Consider the following 25475-nt stretch of genomic DNA (forward strand, 5'->3'; position numbering starts at 1 on the left):
AACAGCAAAATTCACATCCATCCCATAGAGTGCCAGGCCTGGAGTCAGGAAGGCCTGAATTCAAATCTGGTCTCGGATACTTACTAGCTATATGACCCTGGGAATATTTAATCTTTCTTTGCCTCAGTTTCCTCACCTGTAAAATGGGGATGATTATAACAGGATCAAATGAGATCATATTTGGAAAGTGCCTAGCACATAGTAAGCATGATATACATGCTAGCTAGCAATATTATTTTTTTTATTATATCACTGCCTTTCTACAGGCGTGAAATATTTAACATGTTGTTACTTGGTGTCAATGTCACTTTTGTTAGTTGGTTTTGCTGAACTGCTTTGCTTTGTTATAAGGGAAGTTTCAGTGATTAGTGGGAGGGATATATTTAGAAATGACTTGTGTAAAAAAAACAAAAGTAATCAGTAAAACTTGGAAATGAATAATAAAATGAAATGAATATAGACATTCATACTGACCATGCATTCCTTTAAGTAACTCCTTATAGACACTACTACCAGTTAACATTTTTGGTCTGACGATTTGGAGCTGGAAAGGACCTCAGTGGACATTTAGTACAGATCTTTCATTTTAAAGATGAGAAAACCAAGGTCTAGAGAGGTCATTGAGGTCACACAGACACTCAATGGCAGGGCTGAGAATTTTAGCCCACATCTTTTGAATCCAAATCCAAACACAAATCCAATGCCCTTCCCTCTCTACCTTGTTCATATCTTCCCATTCCCTAATCCCCTTCTTCTAAACTTTTAAAACAAATCACAGAAGCTCCAAATGCACTCATTCCCCATCTTCCAGAGAGATGCTAGGTCAAGAACTGTTTTCCTCAAGTCACCTGTGGCTCGAAAAAACTCTTGTTTACACAAATCAGAACTATCCATCTTGGGCACTTAATCATTAAGTATCTCCTTGGAACATACCAGTATAGTTAGTTTCCCTTGGGAAAACCAGTATGTGGCTTCCTCTGCTCCTGCCCATAGTTTCCTTTTGGAATGTCATACTTAGATCTTTGCTACAAAAAAGATCCTAATATTTCATGAAAGCATTCAGGCTAATAATAACATTTGGAATGCAGGAGAAGCTTTATTTAGCCTAACCAAAAGTTAAAAATATAAAATGTTCACACCTAGGCCCTAAAACAGTCAAGACAACTCTCCTTTCCTCTCTAGTAGGTCTCCACCTTCCAGGGAGAGTTTTCTAAATGTATCCTACACCTATCTTAGGAATGGGACCTCACTGCAAGTAGGAAAACACTTAGAGTCTCTAGAGGGTCAGGGCACTTTGCCTAGAGCAGTTAGGTGGTGCAGTGGGTAGAGCACTGGCCCTGAAGTTGGGAGGAACCGAGTCCAACCCCAATTGCCTTAAATATCCGGGGCCATCTCCAGGTATCCTGATATATATCTTGGCACTTGACCCAGATGGCTCTGGAGAAGAGAGGGAGGTTGGTGACCTTGCCCAGCCCTCACTTAAATCCAATTCACTCTAAGTCATGGCATCACTTTGATGTCATGGTCCTCTGAAAATGAAGGACAAACAACAACTTTGCCTGGACCTGCAGAGTCCACGTAACTCAAAGTATAAAGGAAGGGCAAGATATAGGTTTGTTCCTCCAGATACAGGTTGTATCTCTAGCTGTTCCTTGGCCCCTACATCTTCCCACGTCTTGTAATCAAATGCAACTTCTCATCTGCCACTTGTTCATCAACACACGTGGGTCCTTCTAGACATTGCAGGTCTGCTTGGGTTTCTTTCTGGTCAGAGAATAAAGTCCAGATGGGTCCAACTGGCTCTGCTCTGCTTGATTTCTCAGACCTGGTTCTTTGGATCTCCTTGTCTCTTCTCCTTGTTAAAATTCCAAGTCCAAGCATGTAGTCTTTATGTATGAATTGGTTGCAAATCGAAAATCCTAATACAGTGTCAATGGGGCAACTAAGAATAAGGCAAGAAATCTATACCTGATTAAGAACATCATCAATGCTAGAAAAAATCCTCCTCAAAGGGACAGGAGGGCAAATTAACCTTTTTACATTTTGTATAGGGAATTTCACACCTGGACCCAAAACAATGTCACTGGCATCATCCACTACATTCACCCTCTGGTTAAATTTGTAGCCACTGAAAATTATAACAGGGTGCCTTTAGCTACAATGGCCTGTGGCCCCAATAGTGGTTACCTTCCCAGGGACTTAACAGCGAAAATGAGAATTGTCCTCCTTTCTCAAGACTTTCCCCAGTATCTTCTATCCCTCCAAAGAGTCCACAGCAACATGCAAAGTTCATTTGGAGGCAGCTATGTGGTGCAGCAGACAAGAGCATCCAACTTGGTATCAGAAAAGACCTGAATTCAAATTCTGTCTTACACAATGACTTACTTTGTGACCAGGGACAAGTCACTTGACATTTCTCAGACTCAGTTTCTTCAGCTGTAAAAATAAATGGTACTGGGCAGTGGTGCTGTGCTCGGAGTCAGGAAGACTAATTTTCCTGAGTTCAAATCTGGCCTCAGACCCTTAATAGCTGTGTGATCCTGGGCAAGTCACATAACCTCTTTGCCTCAGTCTCCTCATTTGTAAAATGAACTGGAGAAGGAAATAGCAAACTACTCCAGTAGCTTTGTCAAGAAAACCCCAAAATGGAATCATAAAGAGTTATACATGACAGAAAATGAATGAACAACGAAAATGGTTCTTCCCTACTAGGGTTGTTGTAAGGATCAAATGTTGTAATTTGCAGTGGCCTATAAATGCAAACTTTTTTTTGTTTTTTGTTTTTTTGCGGGGCAATGGGGGTTAAGTGACTTGCCCAGGGTCACACAGCTAGCAAGTGTCAAGTGTCTGAGGCCAGATTTTAACTCAGGTCCTCCTGAATCCAGGGCCGGTGCTTTATCCACTGCGCCACCTAGCCGCCGCCTATAAATGCAAACTTTAAAGTGCTATAGAAATGATAGTTATCATTCTCTTATTAGTAGCTTTGTTAGATTCCATAGGTACCCCCTTAAATCAAAGTCCTTGGTGAGGGTCCAGACCTCTCATAACTGAGTGTCCCTGGGGCTTAAACGTGCTCCCTACATATATTGCACAGAGCTCCTCCAAGCAAGTTTCTGTCAATACTTGGCCACTATTAGTCCTGAAATCCTAAACACAGACAGGAATCCAATTAAGGGTATCTCATTCTTACTCATGTCCATTAGTGTTTGTCGCTTGTGCTTCACAACAACAACAACAAAGGAAAAAAATCCTGGGAAACCAAATTTGTGTCCATTGATCGTGGCATGTGGATATAATTAAGCCCCCATGAGTATTTTTCCCTGTAACAATTAGTTTTCTGGTGCCTATCAGTTTTTGTTTTAGTCTGTTTTTGGCAGAGTGGAATGGAAGAAAGAGCAGTATACTTGAAGTCTGCTACTTACCACCTATGGGCAAATCATGTCACCTCTCTAAGCCTCAGTTTCCTCATTTGTAAAATGAGGAGGTTAGACTACATAGCCCCTAAGGTCCCTTCCAGCTGGAAATATGTGAGTAGAAGTCTTGGTTCCTATTAGCTGAGTGTCAAAATAAGTAAAATTTATGTCCAATAGTTTCCATAGTAATTCTATTTGGTCTACCTGCTTTTTGACATATATGTGTACACATACATACACACACACACATATACACACATTCTCTTATTTTAAAAAAATGGTTATTGATCTTTTATTTTTACATCACCTATATTTCCCACTGTATCTTTCCTCTCATTCCCTCCCAGAGAGCATCCTTTATAATGAAGAATAAAAAAAGAGGAAGAAAAAAGTTCAGAAAAAATAGTTAATAGATCAAAAGTCTAGTTTCATATACATTATTTCATACCCATGGTCCCCAACCTCTGCAAATAAGAGGAAAAGAGGCATCTTCCCATAATTCTTCTTTGGGGCCAAGCTCAGTCATTATAATTTGTTGCATTCAGTTTTACTGTTGCTGTTATTTTTTTTTTAATTTACATAGTTGTAGAATTCTGTATTTTATTGTTCTCCCAATTCTGCCTATTTCATTCATCATCAGGTTATCTGAGATACCCCAGGTTCCTCCTGTATCCATCATATTCATCATTTCTTGCAGTGCAGGAATATTCTATTAAATGTATATACCACACTTGGTTGAGTCATTCCCCAATCAATAAGACATCTACACTGACTTTGTTTCCCAGGGTGTGTTTGATCACACAGTCACATACCTACTTCTCCTTACTATACCACGAAGCAAGGGAGGGCCCAGAGAATTCAAAGAGAACATAACAGGGGTCTTGTAGCAGATCAGGAATGCTGGGAAGGCCAGGGAAGGCCGTCCCTCTCATTTGCACTACCATTTGAAGCAGAATGAATAGACTGTAGGCATGATGAAGAAGAGATTGTGGAATCAGATTTGGTGTGGAGACATGCATGCATTAATACGAATACAGCAATGCAGACGGATGGAAGAATAGCAAAATCTTGTTGTCCGCCTTATGCTCAATCCAAGGGATACATGCAAGAGTCCTACTCAAATTGACTTTCTTCTTCTCCCTTTGTTTTTAAAATAAAAAACAATTCAATTCTGTGATGCTACTCTGCTATAAGAGGAATTCAGAGAAATATCGGAAGAAACGGGCTTCTAGGTGGTGAGCGATGGGCCTGGAATCAGGAAGATCTAAGTTAAAATCCAGCCTCAGAAACTTACTAGCATTGCAATGTAGGGCAAGTCATTTCACTTCTGTTTGCCTCAGTTGCCTCAACTGTAAAACGGGGATAATAAAAGGGTCATTGCAAAGATCAAATGAGTTAATAATGGTAAAGCATTTACTACAGTCCCTGGCACATTAGTAGGAGTTATACAAACTCTGGCCACCATCATCATCATCATCATCACTTCTATCTGACAGTGAAATTAGCAGAGCTAAGGGGGAAAAGTTCCACAATGATACAATAATATAAATGAAAATAACAATAAATTAAATAAAATAATGTTTAATTATATTGACCAATTTTGTCTCCAAAGAAGAAATGAAGAAATGCAGCACCCTCACTTTTTTGGGGGGGAGATGAGGAATGTGGCTAAGGAACATTGTCAGAAGTGTTGTAGAGATTGCTTTTGCTGAATTATTTTTCTTAATTTCCAGGGAAGGTTCAATGGAAATGAGCAAGAAGGGGGTGTTACTCTTGAAATAAGGAAGTAATTATGATGCAAAAACAAAAGGCACAAATAAAACTTTAATAAATAGCGAGAATTCTCATGTAATTACAATCTTTAAAAAAACAAACTTGGCAGATTGCTTTTCCTTGTGATCTCTGCTAATACACAAAGACATGAACCATCTGTGATTTTATCAGGGCAGGGAACTATCCATGTAGGGAACTCCCTCCATCAAGCAGATTGTGAACAGTCTATGTCTTAGTAAATAAGTTGTTGGGAGTTGCCAAAAACTGTACTAAAGCTAAATGACTTGTCCAGGGTCACAAAGCAAGCTAGTTTCAGAAGTAGGACTCAAGTTTGGGTTGTCCTGTCTCCAAGCACAGCATTCTACCTGCAAGGATATGTTGCATCTTTTTTTTTTTCAGACAATGCTAAAAAAAATTATCTGAATTAGAGACATCTGTGTACCAGGACCTAGATGGAAAACTTCCTGTTTGTTTTACACCTGAGACCTTCCATGTGCCTGAAGCCAGCAAAGGATATGAAGAACAAGGTGGATGCTGATCAGCTGACCAAAGGAGGGCTAAAACATTATTGGATACAGATGTGCTAAAATACCTGGATGGCATTTCTTCCTCACCTCTACCTCCCAGAATCCATAGCTTTCTTCAAAGCTTAGATCAAGCACCACGTCCTACATGAGGCTTTTGTTAATGTCCTGAACTACTAATGCCATCTCACACAAAATTACCTTGCATCATGGGGCAGCTAGATGGCGCAGTGGATAGAGCACCGGCCCTGGAGTCAGGAGTACCTGAGTTCAAATCTGGCCTCAGACACTTAACACTTACTAGCTGTGTGACCCTGGGCAAGTCACTTAACCCCAATTGCCTCACTAAAAAAAAAAAAAAATTACCTTGCATTTATCTATATTTGTATTGGTACACGTTGATTTCTCAGACAGAATAAAAGTTCCTTGAGAACACAGACAGTTTCAATTTTGGCTCTGTATCAGCAGCACCTAGAACATTATAGGCACGTACTAAATGTTTCCTGATTGATGCGATGGACTATTACTAGGCTATAAGGAATGATGAATGAGAAAAATTCAGAGAAATGTGGGTAGATTCATATGAAATGATGTGGAATGAAAATAATCAGAATCAGGAGAACAACATGCACAATGAAGGTCCTGTAGAACAAATAATGAAATGTATTTCCCTATTTAGGCCACTAGGTGGCAAAGTAGATAGAGTACAGAGCCTGGAGTCAGAAAGACTCCTTAATTCAAATCTGGCCTCAGACCCAAATTAGCTGTGTGACCCTGGGCAAGTCACTTAACCATGTTTGCCTCAGTTTCCTCATCTGTAAAATGAGCTGGAGAAGGAGATGGCCAGCTACTCCAATATCTTTGCCAAGAAAACCCCAAGTAGGGTCATGAGGAATTAGACACAACTCAACAACAACAATACTAAGGTAGTTTAATGGTGTCAGGTGCAGTCAATATATCAGATGTCTTTTTTCCTTTTATTTTTCTTTGTCCCAAGAAAAGTTTTATTCTGGAGGGGGAATTTGAAATAGCTGTAATGTGAAAACAAGAAACATTAATAAAATGTATTTAAGAAAAGGCAACAAGGAAGAGAGGGGAAGGAGAGTGGAGGTGAAGGGAAGGAGAAGAAGAGAAGGGAAGAAAGGGGAAGCAAAAAGGCAATAAAGGAAGAGAAGGGGAAGAGGATAGGAGAAAGGATGAGGGAAGAAAGGAAGGGAAAGGGAGAGGAAAAAGAAGAGGGAGAGGGAAGACAGGGAGAAAAGGGAAAGGAGAAGGGGAGGGAAAAGAATAAGGAGAGAGGGGGAGAGCGAAAGGATAAGTGGAGAGGATGAGAGAAGAAATAAAGGGAGAAAGAAGAAAGGGATAGGGGAGAAGGAAGAAGGTAAAGGAGAAAGGAAGAGGGGGAGAAAGTGAAAGGGGCAGGAGAAAAGGAAGAGAGAAGAGGGAGAGTAGAGTCTTAAATAGGCTTAATGAAAAGTGGAAGCTTTCTCTGTAAACAAGTTAAAATATGTTCTTGGAATCAATATTTTAATAACATCACATGAGTTTTTTAAAAAATAATGCAGGGAGGCAAATAAGGTCTATTTTTATCATCTTTAGTCAGTAAGTAGGGGAAGGTTTTACTACCTAAGGCAAGAACAGACTGGGGACAATTAAAGATAGAATTGATAATTTTATTTTTTAGATTTATTCTAGTTCTGCTCCCTGCTGCTACTTAACAAACTGCTTGCAGCAAGTATTTCCATTCAGTGCTGATCTGAACATTTCAACCCGATCCCCTCACTGAGTGATAACAATCTGCCTACTGGGCAAGAACTCTGAGCCAAGTGGTGGGTAGAAGTGGAAAAGAGGCAACTCCAAGCTTGAAAAGCTTCCCACTAGGAAAGACTGCCCAGAAGGAAAATGGGTTGCCTCTGGAGAAAGTGGGTCCCCTCTCAATTGAGGTCTTCAAGCAAACTCTGGATGACCATTTCTTAAATTTGTTGTAAATTTGTTTCATTGTGGGTTAGATGAGATGGTCACAAGTTCCCTTTCCATCCTTGAGATTTTGTGATTTGTGGGTGCAAGAAATGCAATGACAATTTTGACTTTAAAATGAAGGGTGAAAAGAATTCCATTTTAGACGGACAAAAATGAAAGGATTCAGTGCTCCAAAACGCACACTTGAGCCTAAAGGACAGTGACTATGGCTTCCTCATAAACACACCATGTAGCCTTTGACTTGTAATAATTCTTGGATGCAGGAAAAACCACAGTGATGTTAAAGGCCATGTAAGCAAACAGGTACATGATAAGTAATTAGTAAGAAATCCGGGAATCAAGAAGGTGACAGCCTCAAAAGTCTATTGATAATGCTTTAGCCATCCAGGACCAGTGCTTTCCACATATGATGCCATGTAATGTCACTTCACTGTAAATAATTGCCTCAGATGACTTACCATGTTTGTGGATGAACGCAAGTCCCTGTAGTATCTGGTACATGATATTCCTAATAGCAGACTCAGGAAACAACTTGTTTCTGGATTAGAGAAAGAAAAATCAAGTTATAAATCTGGATTGACACATAAAAATGTGTTCTTTGTTCCTAAGTTCTTATGATAATAATAGGCAAGGAGTTAAGACAACAGTCATAAAATAGAAAGACACAAGAGGCCTTTCCAATAATATTAGCCAGTAAAAAAAAATGTCCACTGTCACTGCTATTATTTGCTGTAAGTCTAGGAATTCTGGCTATAGCAATAAGACAAGAATAAGAAAATGAAGAAAAAATATGTTATTTTATGCAGATGATATGATGATTTATCTAGAGAACCCCAGAGACTCAACTAAAATTAATTTAAATGATTAACTTTAGTAAAGTAGCAGGATATAAAATAAGTCTACAAAATAATCCTTTTGCAAATTACTAATAAAACCCAACAGAAAGAGATAGAAAAATAAATTCCATTCCAAATTAATACAGAATGCATAAAAAAATCTGGGTTACTTACCACTTACTGACACACTGAATAATTATATGAATACAACTACAAAGAACTTTTTATAGAAATAAAAGAAGGGGCAGCTAGGTGGCACAGTGGATAAAGCACCGGTCCTGGATTCAGGAAGACCTGAGTTCAAATTTGGCCTCAGACACTTGACACTTACTAGCTGTGTGACCCTGGGCAAGTCACTTAACCCCCATTGCCCCACAAAGAAAAAAGAAAGAAATAAAAGAAGACTTAAATAATTTAAATAGGAATTAATTGCTTTTGTTTGGGCCATGCCAGGATAATAAAAATGACAGTAATATCTAAACTACTTTACCAAAGGAATACTTTATGAAATGAAAAAATTATTTTAAAAATCCATCTAGAGGAACAAAAGATGAAGAATCTCAAGAGAAATAATGAAAAATGACTGGAAAGAAGAAAACCTAGAAGTGCCAGATTTCAAACTATACGATAAAATAGTAATCATCAAAACAATTTGATACTAGATAAAAGAAATTAGAAAAGTTATAGGGTTGCCAAAGAATAAAAGAAAAAGAAAAGAGTCATTAAAGCATGTTTTTAAAAATGCTCAGAAAAGACTTAGAAGGCCAGCTTTGAAAGTTACATGTTGTATTTATTGTTTACTTAAAAGGAATAGCAAGCTATTTATATATATATATATATATATATATATATATATATATATATATATATATATATATATATATAAAATAGAGATTCATGGTTTCACATTTTACTTTATATATAGAAAGACTAATTTTATTGGGTGTTTAAAATACTGAAAAATATTGTCCTTATTTTTGTTTTAAGTTCAGAATAAATTAAAATTTCTATATGGAAAATTTTATTGGTGGAATAAATTAGGTATAAAAGATTTATAAGTAATGGGAACATAGGAGCAAAGTGTTCACTAAGCCCAAAGGACACAAATTATTGGAATGAGGACTCACTATTCAACAAAACCAGCCAATAAAATTTTGGAAAGCAATTTGGGAGAAATTGTGGACAGCATCTCTCTTCTTCTAAAACAACTTCTACAACTTACACAATCTAGACATAAGAGGCCACCTCATAATCAAATTAGAAGAGAATGGAAGGAGATAACTTTCACCACTACAGATAGGTGAAGAATTAGGGACACATTAAAAAGTGCCTTGATGGCAGTAAGAGCTATTGTCTCCTAAAATCAGAATCACCCATAGCAGGTGTATTTCTTATTACTATCCTATAGGCATTTTAACAATAAATGAATTGAACAGAATTTGAGGGCACTTTTGAATGTATTTTGTCTCTAAGGAAATAAAGCTGTGCCTGCTCTCTTGGGAATAATGATACATTTGTGTGTTCAGTTGGATTAGATATGAATGTTCTGAATATCCACTAGTGAATGGTCAATTTAAAAGTTTTCAAGTGGACTTCTGTCATGGCATCTTGAGTCTTTTCCAGTATAATCTTGGTCTTATCTCAGCCTTTTAAATAACAGGAAGTTTCAAAAGCCCCAGCCTAAGTAGCTTGGCTATTAAAAGGGGGAAAGAAACATAAGATTTATAGTCTATATAAAGTACTTAGCATAATACCTGGAAAATAGGAGGTATTTAATAAATTTTGAGTGATTGATTATAGCCGAGCAAAAGCAGAAAGAAGGAAAGCATGCTTGTGAGCAATTCCTTTCTAAGACAAATTCCCCAAACTGTACCTTTCTTTCATTAGCTGATAAAGGTTTTCCTTCATGTATTCAAAGATAAAATAAAGATTATCATTTTCCCTGATGACTTCTTTCAATTTCACTACATTGGCATGGTTGAGCTTCTTTAAAGACTGGAAAAAAAAAGAAAAAGGAAAGATTTCAGTTAGAAAAATCAAGTCTTTTACCTTCTACTTATTAATAACATCTAACATTTAGAGGATGCTTTAAAGAGAGCACATCACACATATTACCTCATTTGAACTTTTGAGGTAGATAATACAGATGTTATCCCCATCTTACAAACAAGGAAATTGATGAAATTGGTGGGGGCAGGTGGGAGGGGAGGGCTAAAGCTGGTAGATCACTTGAGCTCAGGAGTTCTAAGCTGCAGTATGGCTGAGGATGTCTTGGTATTGGCACTAAATTGGGCACCAATATCCAAAGCCGACATGAGTGAGTGAGTGAGTGTGTGTGTGTGTGTGTGTGTGTGTGTGTGTGTGTGTGTGTGTGTGTGTGTGTGAAACCATGCTGCTTAAGGAGGGGCAAACATGCCCAGGTCAAAAACCGAATAGATTAAAGCTTCTGTGGATGATCAGTTTGAGGACCGAGCCCCTGACTGGCCACTGTACTTCTAGCCTAGGCAAAACAGGGAGACTCAATCTCAAAATAATAATAATTAAGAAATCTAAGGTTAAGAGAAGTGACTTGCCTGTGGTCACAGAAACCCATAGTCACACACCATAAGTATTGAAATCGGTGCTTCCTGACTTGAGTCCAATATGACTTGTTATCTAACTTAGGGGGGTTTTTTTTAACTTTTTTTGTGTGTCAGGGACACCTTGGACAGTCTGGTGAAGCGTATGGATCTCATCTCAGAATAATGTTTTTAAATGTATAAAATGAAATGAAATAAAATAAAATAAAATACATAGGATTATGAAGCAATTCAGTTATATTAAAATATAGTTATCAAAATGGTTTTTAAAACACGTTTCTGGAACCCAGGTTAAGAACCCTTGCTGTAATCCCATAGTCACAAAAACACTATTTATATCATTTGATTGGTATTATAAATGGAAATTTTATGAAAGAAATGTTTCTTTGAAATCATTAATAACCTTCTATGGAATAAAGATTTTGACAATCCACACTGTGAAGTACTTACTTGGTCCCTACCCATTACAAAGTGCCCATTATTATGTGCCAGACAATGCACCAAGCACCGCATTATGAGCTTACGTGACTGCTTCCAGATGTAGGAATCTGGAAATAACTAGAGAAGAACCAATAAAGAAAGCTGCCTTTTTTTTCCCTCCCAGCTGCAGATATGGCAGCTGCTTCCTGCTGAGATCATTAGCTAAGTGTTTGTATATACTTTGAAGTAGGAATGGCTGGATGAGGCCAAGGCAGATGGCCTGACTCTTAACTCTTCCTCCATCTTCCTACGTGTGTTTTATCCCATGCACTGTGCTGCCCTTTCTCAAGCTGTATGAGCTTCAGGCATGCAGGAAATACCCACAATTTTCAGGGAAGAAGAAAGGAGGGAGGGAGGAAAAGGAAGGAAAACCAAAGGAAGGAAAAAAAGGAGATAAAGAGCGACAAAGAGAGAGCTTTCCTGACTCTAGAGTGCCATGAGAGGAACTGTTTCCCTGAAAAAGCATCAAAGGCAGAAGAGACAGGCAAGAATGAATGAATGGACAAATTAATGAATGAATGAAAATGCATTTATTAAGTACTTACTATGTGCCAAGTGCTATGATAAGTACTGGGAATATAAATAGAAAAAAAAAGTGAGACAGTCCCCAATCTCAAGATGCTGATATTCTAGTCAGAAGAGAAAATATGTAAAAGAAAGTTTGGTTTCAGGATGGATAATAGAAAGACCCCCAAATCCCTGAGGTTTATAGCTAGGGCAGTTGACAAGCTCCAGGGCTCTTTCAGTTGCATCCATAGGTCTGATAATAATGATAGCCAGCACTGATATGGTGCTTTAAGGTTTCCAAAGAGCTTTGATGTGGGTTCCCTCATGTGACCCTCACAACAACTTTGGGGGGTTGGTGTTATGATTATTCCCATTTTACAGATGAGGAGAGTAAGGCCAAAAGAGGTTATGAGATTTGCCCAGGGTCACAAACCAGTATCTAAGGCAGGATTTGAATTCTTGTCTGCCTGACTCCAAGTTCAGTACTTGCCATTTTTATCTCCTTACATGACTCTCATGAGTATCAGGGATCTTGAGAGGCAGGGCAGATGGTAATGCCTGGAGGACTTTGGAGGCAATTGCAGGGCACAGATGGTAGGGCCTCATGATCTTCCATCTCATTGTTAGGGATAGAATTGATAGCGGCAGCTAGGTGGGGCAGTGGATAGAGCACTGGCCATGGATTCAGGAGGACCTGAGTTCAAATAGGGCCTCAGACACTTAACACTTACTAGCTGTGTGACCCTGGGCAAGTCACTTAACCCCAATTGCCTTACCAAAAAAAAATGGGGGGGGGGGAATAGAATTGATGACTGCCATCTAATTGAAACAAGTGTGATCAATTGAGCAGCTAAGACGGGTGCTAACTGGGGAGGGGGTCAAGAGGAGAAGGGGAAGGCACCCCTGTTGGTGGGCTGGTCCAAATGGGTTCTAGAGGAGGTCAAGCAATCAGCAATAGAATAGCCTAGAACACAGTGTATAGTTTTCTGCTTGCTTAGCCATTCTGTCTTTTTTTTTGGGGGGGGGGGCATTGCTTTTCCACCTTTAATATATAATATACAAAAAGGACAACCTCCTTGTAACGTGGACTTCTCTGAGTTGGCCCAGCCCAGCTGGGTCCTGATTTCTTCCCTCATATATGTTGTCAGTTGCTGAAGAGGCTACCCGCTCATGGGGCCTTGCACCCTGATGTTAACTCCCATTCCCCAGGAAGAAAGGGAACACAGCTGGGTGGGGTGCATGGGAAGGGTGTCAGAGGAGCAGGGAGCTCTAAGGCCCAGCTTTCAAACCTGTCCTAGGGGGCCGAGGTGAGCCCAGGCTCACCCTGAAAGTGTGTTTGCTCTTCATGTGCCCCCATTGCCGGGGGCGCCTCAGCCCATGCCATTCTATCTTTAGACCACCTGTATATTTAGTGATAAAGACTAAATCTAATTTTATTTTTATCAGTAGTAGCTCAGCAAAACAGCAACAGGCCAGACACACTACAGTCAGTAAAACACATCAGATAAATTAATTTTCTGTGTCCTTCTGAATCTGATCCTCTTTGAAGAAAGCCAAAAACAAAAGTGACCAAGGCTACCTGGGTAAATCCTTTTAACTCAAAGGACATCTTGTTTCTCATAGAAGAAGATCAACTGTATAAATAACAATGTTATGAAGTCCATCTGATTTTTTTTCATAGGTTATCACAGAATATCATGCTTGAAAGGGATCAGAGAGAATATCTGATTATCCAAACCCCTCATTTTCCAGATTAGGTAATAGAAGTCCAGATGGTAAAATGACTTCCCATGGTTTCCCAGTTAGTGACAGAGCCAGACTGGAACCCAGGACTCTTGATTCTTAGTCTCCAGTGCCTTAGTCTCCATGCCAGCTCTGTCTTTAGGGTTAAGAAAAGGGTGAAATTAAGAAGGTGTTTTTTTGTTTTTTTGTTTTCTTTTCCTGAAGAGGAAAATGCTGAAATAAATCAGACCTGAACACAGAAAGAAGCCCAGTAATGAGGGAGACCAGCAGGGTTCAGCACTTGGGTGGAGGTGGTGCTGGAAAATGAGGCGAAAAAAAGGTGGTTGGGGAACAAGAAAATTTCAAAAAGCAAAACCGCTTTCTTCTGAGGCCTGTTCCCTAAAAGACAAACTCTTGCCAAGGCACTTCCCTGGCAGTTCAGCCTTGTCCGCTAGGCCCAATCTGCCCCTCCCTGCTTGGAATGACATGAACTGGTTGGCTGACTCCCACCTCCTTCTCGGGTTGGGCTCCTTGTGCTTCATGGGTAACGGGCATAAACAATGGCTGACTTGCAGATGGCCACTCGCCCCTTCCCCGTTTCTACTCATTTTTTTCTGCCCATTGGCTTCAAGCAGATCACAGGCAGTAAACCTGCCGTCTCAGAATAGTGAGACAGCCCAGAGGAAAATTAATTCAGAGACAAATGAAGTCATGGACAGAGTTTTTCAAGCAGAGAATTCTAGTCAGGGAGTAGAGTAGCTCCAACTGTTGGCTTGAGAATGAACAGCATAAGCTAATACTGCTTGTTTAAGCTGAAGAGAAGGGTTCTCACAGAACTCTGTTTTTGAGAAGAATTAATGCTTGGGGCCAAGTTATGCCCTATTTTCATCTCCTGTTAAATACACACTCACGTGAACTCATACAACTCCCCTGAATAGTATTTCCAGGAAGGAGGTCTCTCCCCTTGGCAGACTGGAGTATATTGGGCATAGAACACAAAGTAGGAAACTCACATCTGGGCATGGGTCATTTGTTTTCAAATGGGGCTTCTTCTGAAAAAGGACCTTTGTAAAAACAATGGATCCAGTCCAATCTAGCAATTCTGGACTATTCAGATATTAGCTATCATTAATAACAAAAAGCTTTTATCTAGTAAGACACAGACCGAACCCATCAAAAAACATTTATTAAGAGGGGCAGCTAGGTGGCACAGTAGATAAAACACCGGCCCTGGATTCAGGAGGACCTGAGTTCAAATCTGGCCTCAGACACTTGACACTAGCTGTGTGACCCTGTGCAAGTCACTTAACCTTGTTTGCCTCAGTTTCTGCATCTATAAAACGAGCTGGAGAAGGAATGGCACACCATTCTAGTATCTTGGTCAAGAAAACCACAAATAAGGTCACAAAGAGTGAGACAGGACTGAAAATGATTGAACAATGTTCTAGAGTTCACATTAATATTATGCTACTTCCAGTTCAAAATATCTTCTCTGCCTATTTCCTGAGTCCCAGATTCTGCCAGCTCATTCAAATTCTGATTCAGCCATTGCCTTATGCTTGGCTTGTATGGCCGGATGCCTACACATTTGGGCTCTATAACACACCCATTTCTTTTAGTATGTTCTGGTTCTTACTTTGGCTTTACCTTCACACACTATGGACCTCCTTCCAATAGAAACTGGCCCCTTGGCTGCGACCTCTGGCCCGTTAGCACTTTATCTGCTCTGCCCTACTGGGCTGACCTGCTTCTTGCTTCTAGCCCCTTAGTAACGAGTGAAAACCTTACTTAAGTTATAAAAGCTCAGGTAAGGGGTGATGATCTTTAAAGTGGAGGCAACAGACCTGCAACTGAAAATTATGGCTCTTCTTGAGGGCCGAGATCTCAGGATCATAGATTTAAGGATGGAAAGAGTCATAGGGCATCTAGCCCAATCCCCTCCTTTTAAAGACGGTAGCTGAGACTCTAAGCTGAGGTTACACAGTAAATCACAGAGCAGGCCTTCCAACCCCAAATCCAACCCCCCTTTGGCAGACTGGTGAAGTCCATAGGCCCCTTCTCAGAATAACATTTTTAAATGTATAAAATAAAATAGAGAGAATTACAAAGGAAACTATCATATTGAAATAAAGATGTGATTTTTTTTTTCCTCATCTGAGTTCACAGACCCCAGGTTAGGAACCCCTAGATACTATAACAATGGGTGCTACCATTTTAGAAATCTTTGTATCTCCAGAATCTAATAGAGTATGGACCCACCCAACAGGTGCTTGATAAATGTTGAATGATGGTTGCAGAATGAATGAATAGTGCTTAATGCACACTGCCTTAGCTATTTCACAATTACTGAATTGAATTAATGCCACTGTTACTAAAGATATTTACACAAGCAATTTCTCCAAAGCCTCAACTATTTCCTCTTCCTCTACCAAGTTTGTACAAGTATGAAATCCTCTTCCCTATATCCTTCTGGGGACCTATTCTGGTTGCCTTAAGTAGCAATTCAATTCAATAAGCATTTGTTAAATATCTGCTACAAGCAAAGCACTGTGGTGAGCATTGTTGATGCATATGATAAACATGAAATTGCCTGGCTTTAAAGAACATATCATCTATTGGAGGCTCCAATATGTTTACAAATAAATAAGTAAAAGGTAATCTGAGGAGAGGGTGGGTGGGAATCTGGGAAGGGTTCATGGAGGTAGCATCTGAACTGATGCTCTGAGAGGCTGAGTTGAAGAGGGAATATGTTCCAGACACAGAGGTCAGCTCTAGGAAATGAATGAAGGAGGGAGAGGGAACATCAAGTTCAGGGAAGAGCTGAAAAACCAGTATGGCTAGAGTACCCCTAAGACCCTATTCTCCATTCTTCAGAACTTCTCAGCACCATCACTAGGTCTCTTCTCCCTGTCTGTGGTCACAGAAGAAGGGGTTTCCTCTTCCTCCTTATCAAGGTGGATTCCTCCACCTACGTGCTTGATCCTATTCCTTTCCAACATCTTTAGAAGTTACATCCTTTCTTCTCTCCTCCAGGTCTTCAGTCTCTCCCACTCCAATGGGTCCTTCCCATTTTCATTCAAACACACTCAGGTCCTTCATTTAAAAGCAAAAACAAATAAACAACAATAAGAAAACCCTTCTACCCTATACACGGACTATCAACTTTTTTTTTCCTCTTCACTGATAAACATGGAAATGGGAAAAGTTCATTTCACTCAATGCCTCTGCTTCCTCCTTACACAGACTTTCCTCATTTATTTGCAATATGGATTCTCCCTCCACCATTCTAATGAAATCATCCTCTCTACACCACCAACTACCAAATGTTCATGCTCATCTTCACTGAAGTCCCTGGAACCTTTTTGAGTCTTCCTAGTGGATATGCTCCTTCCTTGGCCTCTTAATAGCTCTACTTGCCTGAAGTCTTTTCCCACTCCATTACACCCTTTACAAGTTGGCCAAAGCGATTTTTTAAAAAGCATTGGTCTGCTCCTGTCATTCCCTACTCAGCAAACTCAAGTGTTTACTTATTGCCTCTAGCATTAAAAAGTACACACCTCTGTTTACCCTTTCAAAGCCTTTTAGAACCTGACCCCAATCTACTTTATACATTTTTCCAAGTTCAAGTTCCATCTCTGACCTGGCTATGTGACTCTGGGTGATACACTTAAGTCTCTCAACGCTTTGAGCAAATTATAAAACGATGTTCACATATGAGGTGCTTCATAAATGTTAGTTTATTGATATAAGTTGCAGAAAAGTTACTGACCCGCATTAGTGGAGGGAGTTTCCTTGGAGTTTCCCATGGAAATGAAATTATACATCTAGTCCCTATCCCAATCCTCATCCTTTACTCTAGGTCCAGCCCAAAGGGTTTTCTTGTTTGTCACACATGACGCTTCATCTTCTGTCTCCCTGCCTTTATACTGGTGATCTTCCATGCACTCCCTCCTCACCTCTGCCTCACAGAAGCCCTCATTTCCTTCAAGATAAAGCTCAAGCACTAATTTCTTTCTTTCTTTCTTTCTTTTTTTAGTGAGGCAATTGGGGTTAAGTGACTTGCTCAGGGTCACACAGCTAGTAAGTGTTAAGTGTCTGAGGCCGGATTTGAACTCAGGTACTCCTGACTCCAGGGCCAGTGCTCTATCCACTGCGCCACCTAGCTGCCCCTAAGCACTAATTTCTTGATGCTGGCAACTGCTAGTGCCTTCCCTCCCTAAATTGCTATGTACTTATTCATTCTCATTCTCTCTCTCTCTCTCTCTCTCTCTCTCTCTCTCTCTCTCTCTCTCTCTCTCTCCCTCTCTCCCCCCCCCTCCATTCATCTATCCATACACATACACATATGTGTATGTATAATATCTCCCCTGATGGAATGTTATCTCCTTGAATCCAGGAGCTGTTTCATTTTTGTCTGTTGTCCCCAGCACTTAATAAGTGTTTGGCACATAGTAGGCACTTTAATAAATGCTCTTTGATTAATTGGCTTCAGAGTCCCCACACTCTCCTTGCTTCATCTCTTTTCCCTTCACTTCCTCCACAGTCTTGCTTCCCAGGGCTCTGTCACCAGCTCTCTTCTATATGAACTCTTCCTCTTAACAATCTCATTCCCTCTCACATCTTCAACAACCACCATTAAACAAATGAATCTCAAATCCGTAACTCTAGCCCTGACCTCTTTTATGAGTTCCACCCCACATTCTCAACTGTCTATAGGTCACTTGGATGTCTCTTGGGCATCTCAAGCTCAACAAGTCTAAAACCAAATTCATTATCTCATCCCAAACTGTTCCTTCTTCTGACTTTACTCTGTGATACCACCATACACCCAATATAACATTTTCTTACCCTTGGTATTACCCTTGACACTTTCCTTTCCCCTACTTCTTGCACCCAATCAGTGACAAGGAGCTGTCAAAAGTATCTCAGCAATAATGTTTTTTCTTTGGCAAAAGGGAGGGTTCAATCTGGGGTGGGGCATGGAAACAAATAAAACAATTAAAAAAAAAATACTTCCATGGGGCAGCTAGGTGGCGCAGTTGATAAAGCACTGGCCCTGGATTCAGGAAGACCTGAGTTCAAATCCTGCCTCAGACACTTGATACTTACTAGCTGTGTGACCCTGGGCAAGTCACTTAACCTTCACTTCCCCGCAAGTAAATAAATAAACAAACAAATGAATGAATGAATAGATTAATGAATTAATTTTAAAAAGAAAAAATACTTCCATGCACTAGTAAATTAGAGAACTGCAAATTAAAGCATTCTGAGGTTACACTTCATACCATCAGACTGGAAAAAATGACAAATGGTTGAGAAGCTGCAGAAAAACAGTTCCACTAGTACACTGTTGGCAGAGCTGTTGGTACAACTGGTCCAGTGATTCCAAAAAACAACTGGAAACAGTGCCCCAAGAGTCACTAAACTATGCATACTCCTTGACCCAGCATTACCAACACTAGAATTGGACCCTAAGGAGATCAAAATAAGAGATAAAGGACCCATAATCATGAATACATTTATAGAAGTTCTTCTTGTAGTGGCAATGAACTGGGAACAAAGGGAGTGCCCAGCAACAGGGGAATGGTTAAATAAGCTGTAGTATGTGAATATAATGGAATACTATTTCCAATGAATTGTACTGTAAGAAATGATAAAAAGGAACCATTTCAGAGAAACCTAGGAAGACTTAGAGTGAAGTAAGCAGAACTGGGAGGATAATTTCTACGATCACAGCATTGTAAAGACAACTTTGAAAACTCTAAGAAATTTGATCAGTGCAATGACCAATCATGATTCCACAAGACTGATGATGAAGCTTTCTCTTTTCTCTCTACCTTCTTACAAAGAGGTGAAAGACTCACCTCAGTGGGGCAGAATGGGACACATTTTTTGGAGTCAGTCAATATGGGAATCTGTTTTGCTTGATTATGCACCTTTGCTATAAGGATTTGGTTTTTCTTTGTTTCTTTTGTTTGTTTGTTTTGTTTTTTTGTTTTTGTTTTTGTGAGGCAATTGGGGTTAAGTGACTTGCCCAGGGTCACACAGCTAGTGTTAAATGTCTGAGTCCGGATTTGAACTCAGGTCCTCCTGAATCCAGGGCCGGTGCTCTATCCACTGCGCCACCTAGCTGCCCCCTTTTTCTTTGTTTCTTACAAGTTGGGGTAAGTAGGATGGAAAGACAATAAATGCTTATTAACTAAAACTGAAAATAAAATGAAAAAAATCTCAGTGACATTGCTCATATTTATCCACCCCTTACTATTTCTATTGCCTCAGTTCTACTATAGGCCCTCATCACTACTCACTTGGGCTACCACAAAAGTGTTATAACAGATCTTTCCATCTCTATTCCCTTTTCCCTCCAGTTTATTCTTTATTATTCTATGAGAATAATGTTCTTTTACTCATAGCTCTGGACCATTCTTCTGTTCAAAAATGTTAAATGGTTTTCCTTTGGCCCACTATGACCAACTAAAGTAAGTTGAAAATCCTTTTGCCTTACACTCTAGGCTCTCCACAATTTAGCACCACACAAGCTTTCAAAGCTTGTTTCATTTCATTTCCTTCCATTAACGTTACTGTCTATTCAGTGTGAGCCACTTCCTCTTCCCATTCAATACACTCTACTACACTTTCCTGTCATTGTTTAGGCTGTTCCTACTTCTGAAATGTCTACCCCACTCTCCTTTTCCTGCTGAATTTCTCAAAAGCATGGTAATGGTAATTCCTTATATAGCAATTTGTTTTGTAAATTTCTAATTATCTGAGTTTGTGTCTTATCCCCCATTAGACTAAGTTATAGGAAGGCAATGGTCATGTTTTATCTATAGTTTGTATTTCACTAAGCATGATGTTCTCTATACATTGTAGGCATTGAATGAATGGATGAATCACAGAAATATCCTCACTCTGAGCACTATTCCATGAGCTAGGTAATTGAAGTAAGACCCTCCCACTTTCTAGCTCCTAGAGGTGGCTTCTGTAAACTTCAGGGTGGGAGTCTGGAGGGTATGTGAGGGGCAAACTTTCCAAGGTACAAAGTAGAACATGGTGCATGGAATACTGGGATATTGGTACATTGAGTGAATGGTGGCATCGTGGAGTAAAGTCAGAAGAAGGAGCAGGTTTGGGATGGAAGATAATGAGCCTGGTTTTGGACTTGTTTAGCTTGATTTGTCCAGGAGGCATCCAAGTGGAGAACATGGTGCAGTGAGGAAAGGGATGGGGGCCAGAGAGGGTAAAAAAAGAGAAATGACACAAGGTTTGTTTGCTTCCCTCCCCCTCTCATCTCATGTTTCCTCTTTCTCCTTGCTGCTTCTGACCAGCACTGGCAACTGGGACAGGGTAAAAGCTTCAATTCTAGACCCTCAGCTGTAGGTGGAGGTTGAGGGAGGGAAACAGCATAAAGAGACTTTCTTTTTGTCCTTGCTGCCTCCAATCAACCAGTGCAGGTGTGCATGTTCAGGGGTGGGGAGAGGATTAAAATGTCAAAATAGGAATCCTGTATGTGTTGTTGAGAAATAGCAAATATTTGAGAATTAATTCTGTCGTGCGAAGGAAGTTTCCACAGGCCCATTCTAACAAGGAAGGAGTTCCAGCGAAATTTCCTTTCAGTGAAGAAAAAATAAAATGTCCTTGGGGAATACCTGATTTCCACCTTGGTGAACTTTGTACTGACAATTTTTGATAACATAAGACTTTATCTTCTGGGTTTGATCTACCCCTCCTCCCACTGCTATGCTTTTAAGGAAAGGTTAGAGATATGCATAGAATGTTATGTTAAGGTCATCAAGGTGGAGGTATACTGTAAGCTAAGAAAGCTAAGAAATTGAACTAAAGAGTAATTTTCTTTTTTTTTTTGGTGAGGCAAATGGGGTTAAGTGACTTGCCCAAGGTCACACAGCTCATAAATGTCAAGTCTCTGCAGCCGCATTTGAACTCAGGTCCACCTGACTCCAGGGCTGGTGCTCTATCCACTGTGCCACCTAGCTGCCCCAAAGAGTAATTTTCAATATAAATCATGTAGCTTACATTAATGAGAAGCTATTTGGGCAAGAAAAAAAATGAGTTGCTAACTATTCTGATACAAAAAAGTGGCTGAATCAGGACATTCAATTAGAAAAAAGAAAACTAAAGGAAAGAAAGAGAACAGGAAAGCTATCTGGCTGTAATACCGAATTAAGAAAAGCCCCCCAAATAGGAAATGCTATTACAAAAAGTTTGATACATATTTATCTTGATTGTGGTTATAGGGCATCAATTTGGAGAAGAAAAAAGGTAAATGATTAGAGGAAGAGAGGAAAAACTGAAAAGAGATAATAAGAGTCTAACTGGAAAAAAGAAAAATCATCTTTACTCCTGCCAACAAATTTTCACAAATGTTAATACTGGAACTTAGCTTAAAGACTAGAGCTAGGCACTCCAATAATACAATGAACTGATATACTTGGTTTATTAAAAGCAAAATCTTTATATTGGGGTGAGTCTGTGTGTTCAGGGAGAATTCATTTATTATTGTAGATGATAGTATAATACTTCATAGTCATTATATTTATTAACAGCTTTGTATTGTCAAGGTTGGGGAAAGAGGGAGAGAAGAGGTAGTAATAACAATTAATAAATAGAAAATTGAAATTGTGTTTAAAACTACTAGTCATCTCTAACTCATATAAACAAACTGTTGAAAACTGGGATTAACACAAAAGATTTGCTCATGTATTAAAAAAAAATACCTTAACCTCCCGAAGATTCATGCATTCCTCCCAGGAATAAAACTTTCTTTTCATCCTAAGAAAGAAGAAAGGAACAAATTGTATATTTAATGAGAACAACTATCTATGCTTCATAAAAATCAAGGTTTTCACAAAAATTGCAGTTTTCACTAAAAACTGGACAAAGCTTACTATCCTTCCCAGGTTCTACCTCAATGAAATCTATAAAATGACCTCATCATTCTATATCATTCTAAATTGTGTTGCATCTTAGGGCCTACTAATTAATTCTACTCTATGCCATCAAGTATAGAAGGAGATCTAGTGTAGCACAGTATAATGAAGTGAGCAAGGCAGGAGATCTAGGTCCTAATTTCAGCTCTGTCACTAAGTAGCTCTCCAATTTGGGCAAAACATTTAAACCCCAAGAGCTTCAGCTTCCCCATCTAAAGAGCAATAGCTAGGAGGTGGCAAACATGACTTTGTCCAAGGACACCAATGCCAAAGGAGCACACTACCTTGTGTTTCATTCTATCCACTGGCACTGCACAGGGCCACAGGGGTCCTACCTATCTCCCATCTCAATGCTGTGGCCTACCCCTATACTGTCTGCTTATTCCTAGGAATTGCTGGGGACTGACTGTCTCTATGACTTCATTCAACCAAGGCAAATTGTTCTCCCTCTACCAACTGTATTTTCCCCTGGTGATAGAATTTCCAGTGATGGTTCTGCCCATCTGTCACATGAGGGGGATGACCTCTAAGTTCCCTTCCAGCTCTTAGCAGTAAAAAGTTTAGTAAATCTTTAACAAAATCATATAGTCAACACATATTGATATTCAAAATGCAAAACTTCAGAATAAAAAAAATCATATAGTCAAAATCACCTTAAAACTAATGTTTTCTTCACACCATCTCAATGAATAAGGTCAATGTTACCAGGCTAATATATGGGTTATAGGGGAAAAAGGATGCCCTCAGGGTCACATTCTATAGCATGGATCAAAGGATAGAAGGTAAGACCTACACATTACAGGCAGCTAGGTGGCACAGTGGATAGAGCACCAGGTTTGGAGATGGGAAGACCAGAGTTCAAATCCAGCCTCAGATACTTATTAGCTGGGTGACCCTGGGCAAGTCACTTACCCCTGTTTGCCTCAGTTTCCTCATGGCAAACCACTCCAATACTTTGCCAAGAAAACTTCAAAAGAGTCGGACACAACTGACCGACAACAGCAACAACAGCAACAACAACAAAAGGCAGTAGTCTGATGCAGATGACACTTCTGCCTTTCCCCCAGGAAGATAAGCTGGCTTACCTATACCATTGGAGGCAGTTATCTGATAACTGACACTGGGAGGTAACAGGAAGAGTGGGCCCATTCTCCACAAGTGTCGCTCCCCTGGACAATGGCTCCGGGACTCAGAATAGAAGCAGAGGGGTAAGGGGGAAAGAGGGGCCACTATTTCCAGGACTCTTGTGTTATGCACTTGTTAGATAATTTTATGTCTTGTAGTTAGCTCTCTGTGTGGACATTTAGATTGTCAGCTCTTAGAGGGTAGAGATTATATTTTATCCAAACTTTATACATCTTCCAGCATATACCTCATACTCTGCCCACAGAAAGTATTTAGCAAATGCTTTTTAAATTATATTGTACTGTTGTATTTGTTACATGATAAAAAGGCACTATTTTTGTAAAAAGAAATCAGATGTGGGACTTTCTACTTTATATGAAACTAAGCCTTTTTTCCCCCTTCTCCAATCTCTTAGCTTTCTTATGATCACAGATTTAGAATTGGAAGGCCATAAAATCCAACTCCCATTCCATTTTACAGATGAGGAAATTGAGGCACAGTGAGGTTAAGTTACTTGCCCAAAGTCACAAACTAACCACAATAGATAGAATTTGTATGGCACTTTACAAACATCACCTCGTTTTGTCCTTACAACAACCCTGGGAGGTAGGCTGTTTAATGATCCCCTTTTTACAGAAAAGGAAACTGAGGCAGGCAGGGATCAAATGACTTGACCAGAGTCACCAGGCTAGGAAGCATCTGAGGCTGAATTTCAACTGTGTTCTTCCTGACTCCAGATCCACTGTTCTAGCTAGCTACCTTAATAACGGCGAAGTTTCTGAGATTTGATTTAAACCCAGGCCCTCCAGACTCCAAGCTTATCTTACTAGTTTAATGGACAGTTATATTTCAAAAGCAAAATTGGATCTGGGGGCACAAACCTCTGATTCCTTCATTCTAAATCCTCTGTAGACAAGGAGAAAGGCAGTAGTTACACTACCAAGCCTGATCTCTAAAAACAGAATCTTAGAGCTCCTTTCATTGTTACTTCAAATGAAACAAATAAATACTTGTCAAACACTTTCTGTGTACAAGGAATAGTGATAGACACAATGGAGGATATGAAAACTGCGAACTACTTCAGGGTGTATGTTCACTGTCACTGAAATGCAATAAAAATAATCTACCCAGTAAACGTATAGATAAATGTACCAGTAAATCTACCCTGGGCAACTAGGTGAATAGAGCTCCAGGCCTGAGGTCAGGAAGACTCTTCCAGAGTTCAAATCCAGCCTCAGAAACTTATTAGCTGTGTGACCCTCGGCAAGTCATTTGGCCCTATTTGCCTCAGTTTCCTCATCAGTAAAATGAGCTAGAAAGGAAATGGCAAACCACTCCAGTATCTTTGCCAAGAAAACCCCAAATGGGGTCACAGAGAGTCAGGCATGACTGAAAACTACTTAACAGGAACAACAAACTACCTGTGTGACCTTGGTCACATCACTTATCCACTCCTTGGGCCTTAACTTAAGCCTCATCTGTAAAATGAGGAGATTGGATAAGATGGTCTCTGAGATGACTTCCAACTCTAAATTCTTGATCCTATGAGGATGATAAATGATGATGAGGTTGATAGATATTTCCATAG

The 25475-nt window shown here is 39.7% G+C and overlaps 1 protein-coding gene across 7 annotated transcripts in view; it reads right to left on the reverse strand.

Moving 5' to 3' along the window:
- CILK1 (ciliogenesis associated kinase 1) overlaps nt 1-25475 on the reverse strand; it is a 97772-nt gene that overhangs the window by 37530 nt on the left and 34767 nt on the right. For 6 of the 7 annotated variants that reach the window (XM_043962407.1, XM_043962405.1, XM_043962408.1 and 3 more), the window contains 3 exons: nt 22550-22604; nt 10400-10521; nt 8149-8228 (listed from right to left, as the gene is read on the reverse strand). In XM_043962407.1, the coding sequence (XP_043818342.1) occupies nt 8149-8228; nt 10400-10521; nt 22550-22604 (257 nt within the window). The remainder of the gene's footprint in view (nt 1-8148; nt 8229-10399; nt 10522-22549; nt 22605-25475) is intronic. The other variant, XM_043962412.1, reaches the window with a different exon arrangement.

The sequence above is a fragment of the Dromiciops gliroides genome, chromosome 4 (genome assembly GCF_019393635.1).
Source record: "Dromiciops gliroides isolate mDroGli1 chromosome 4, mDroGli1.pri, whole genome shotgun sequence".
In the NCBI taxonomy this organism is placed as follows: domain Eukaryota; kingdom Metazoa; phylum Chordata; class Mammalia; order Microbiotheria; family Microbiotheriidae; genus Dromiciops; species Dromiciops gliroides.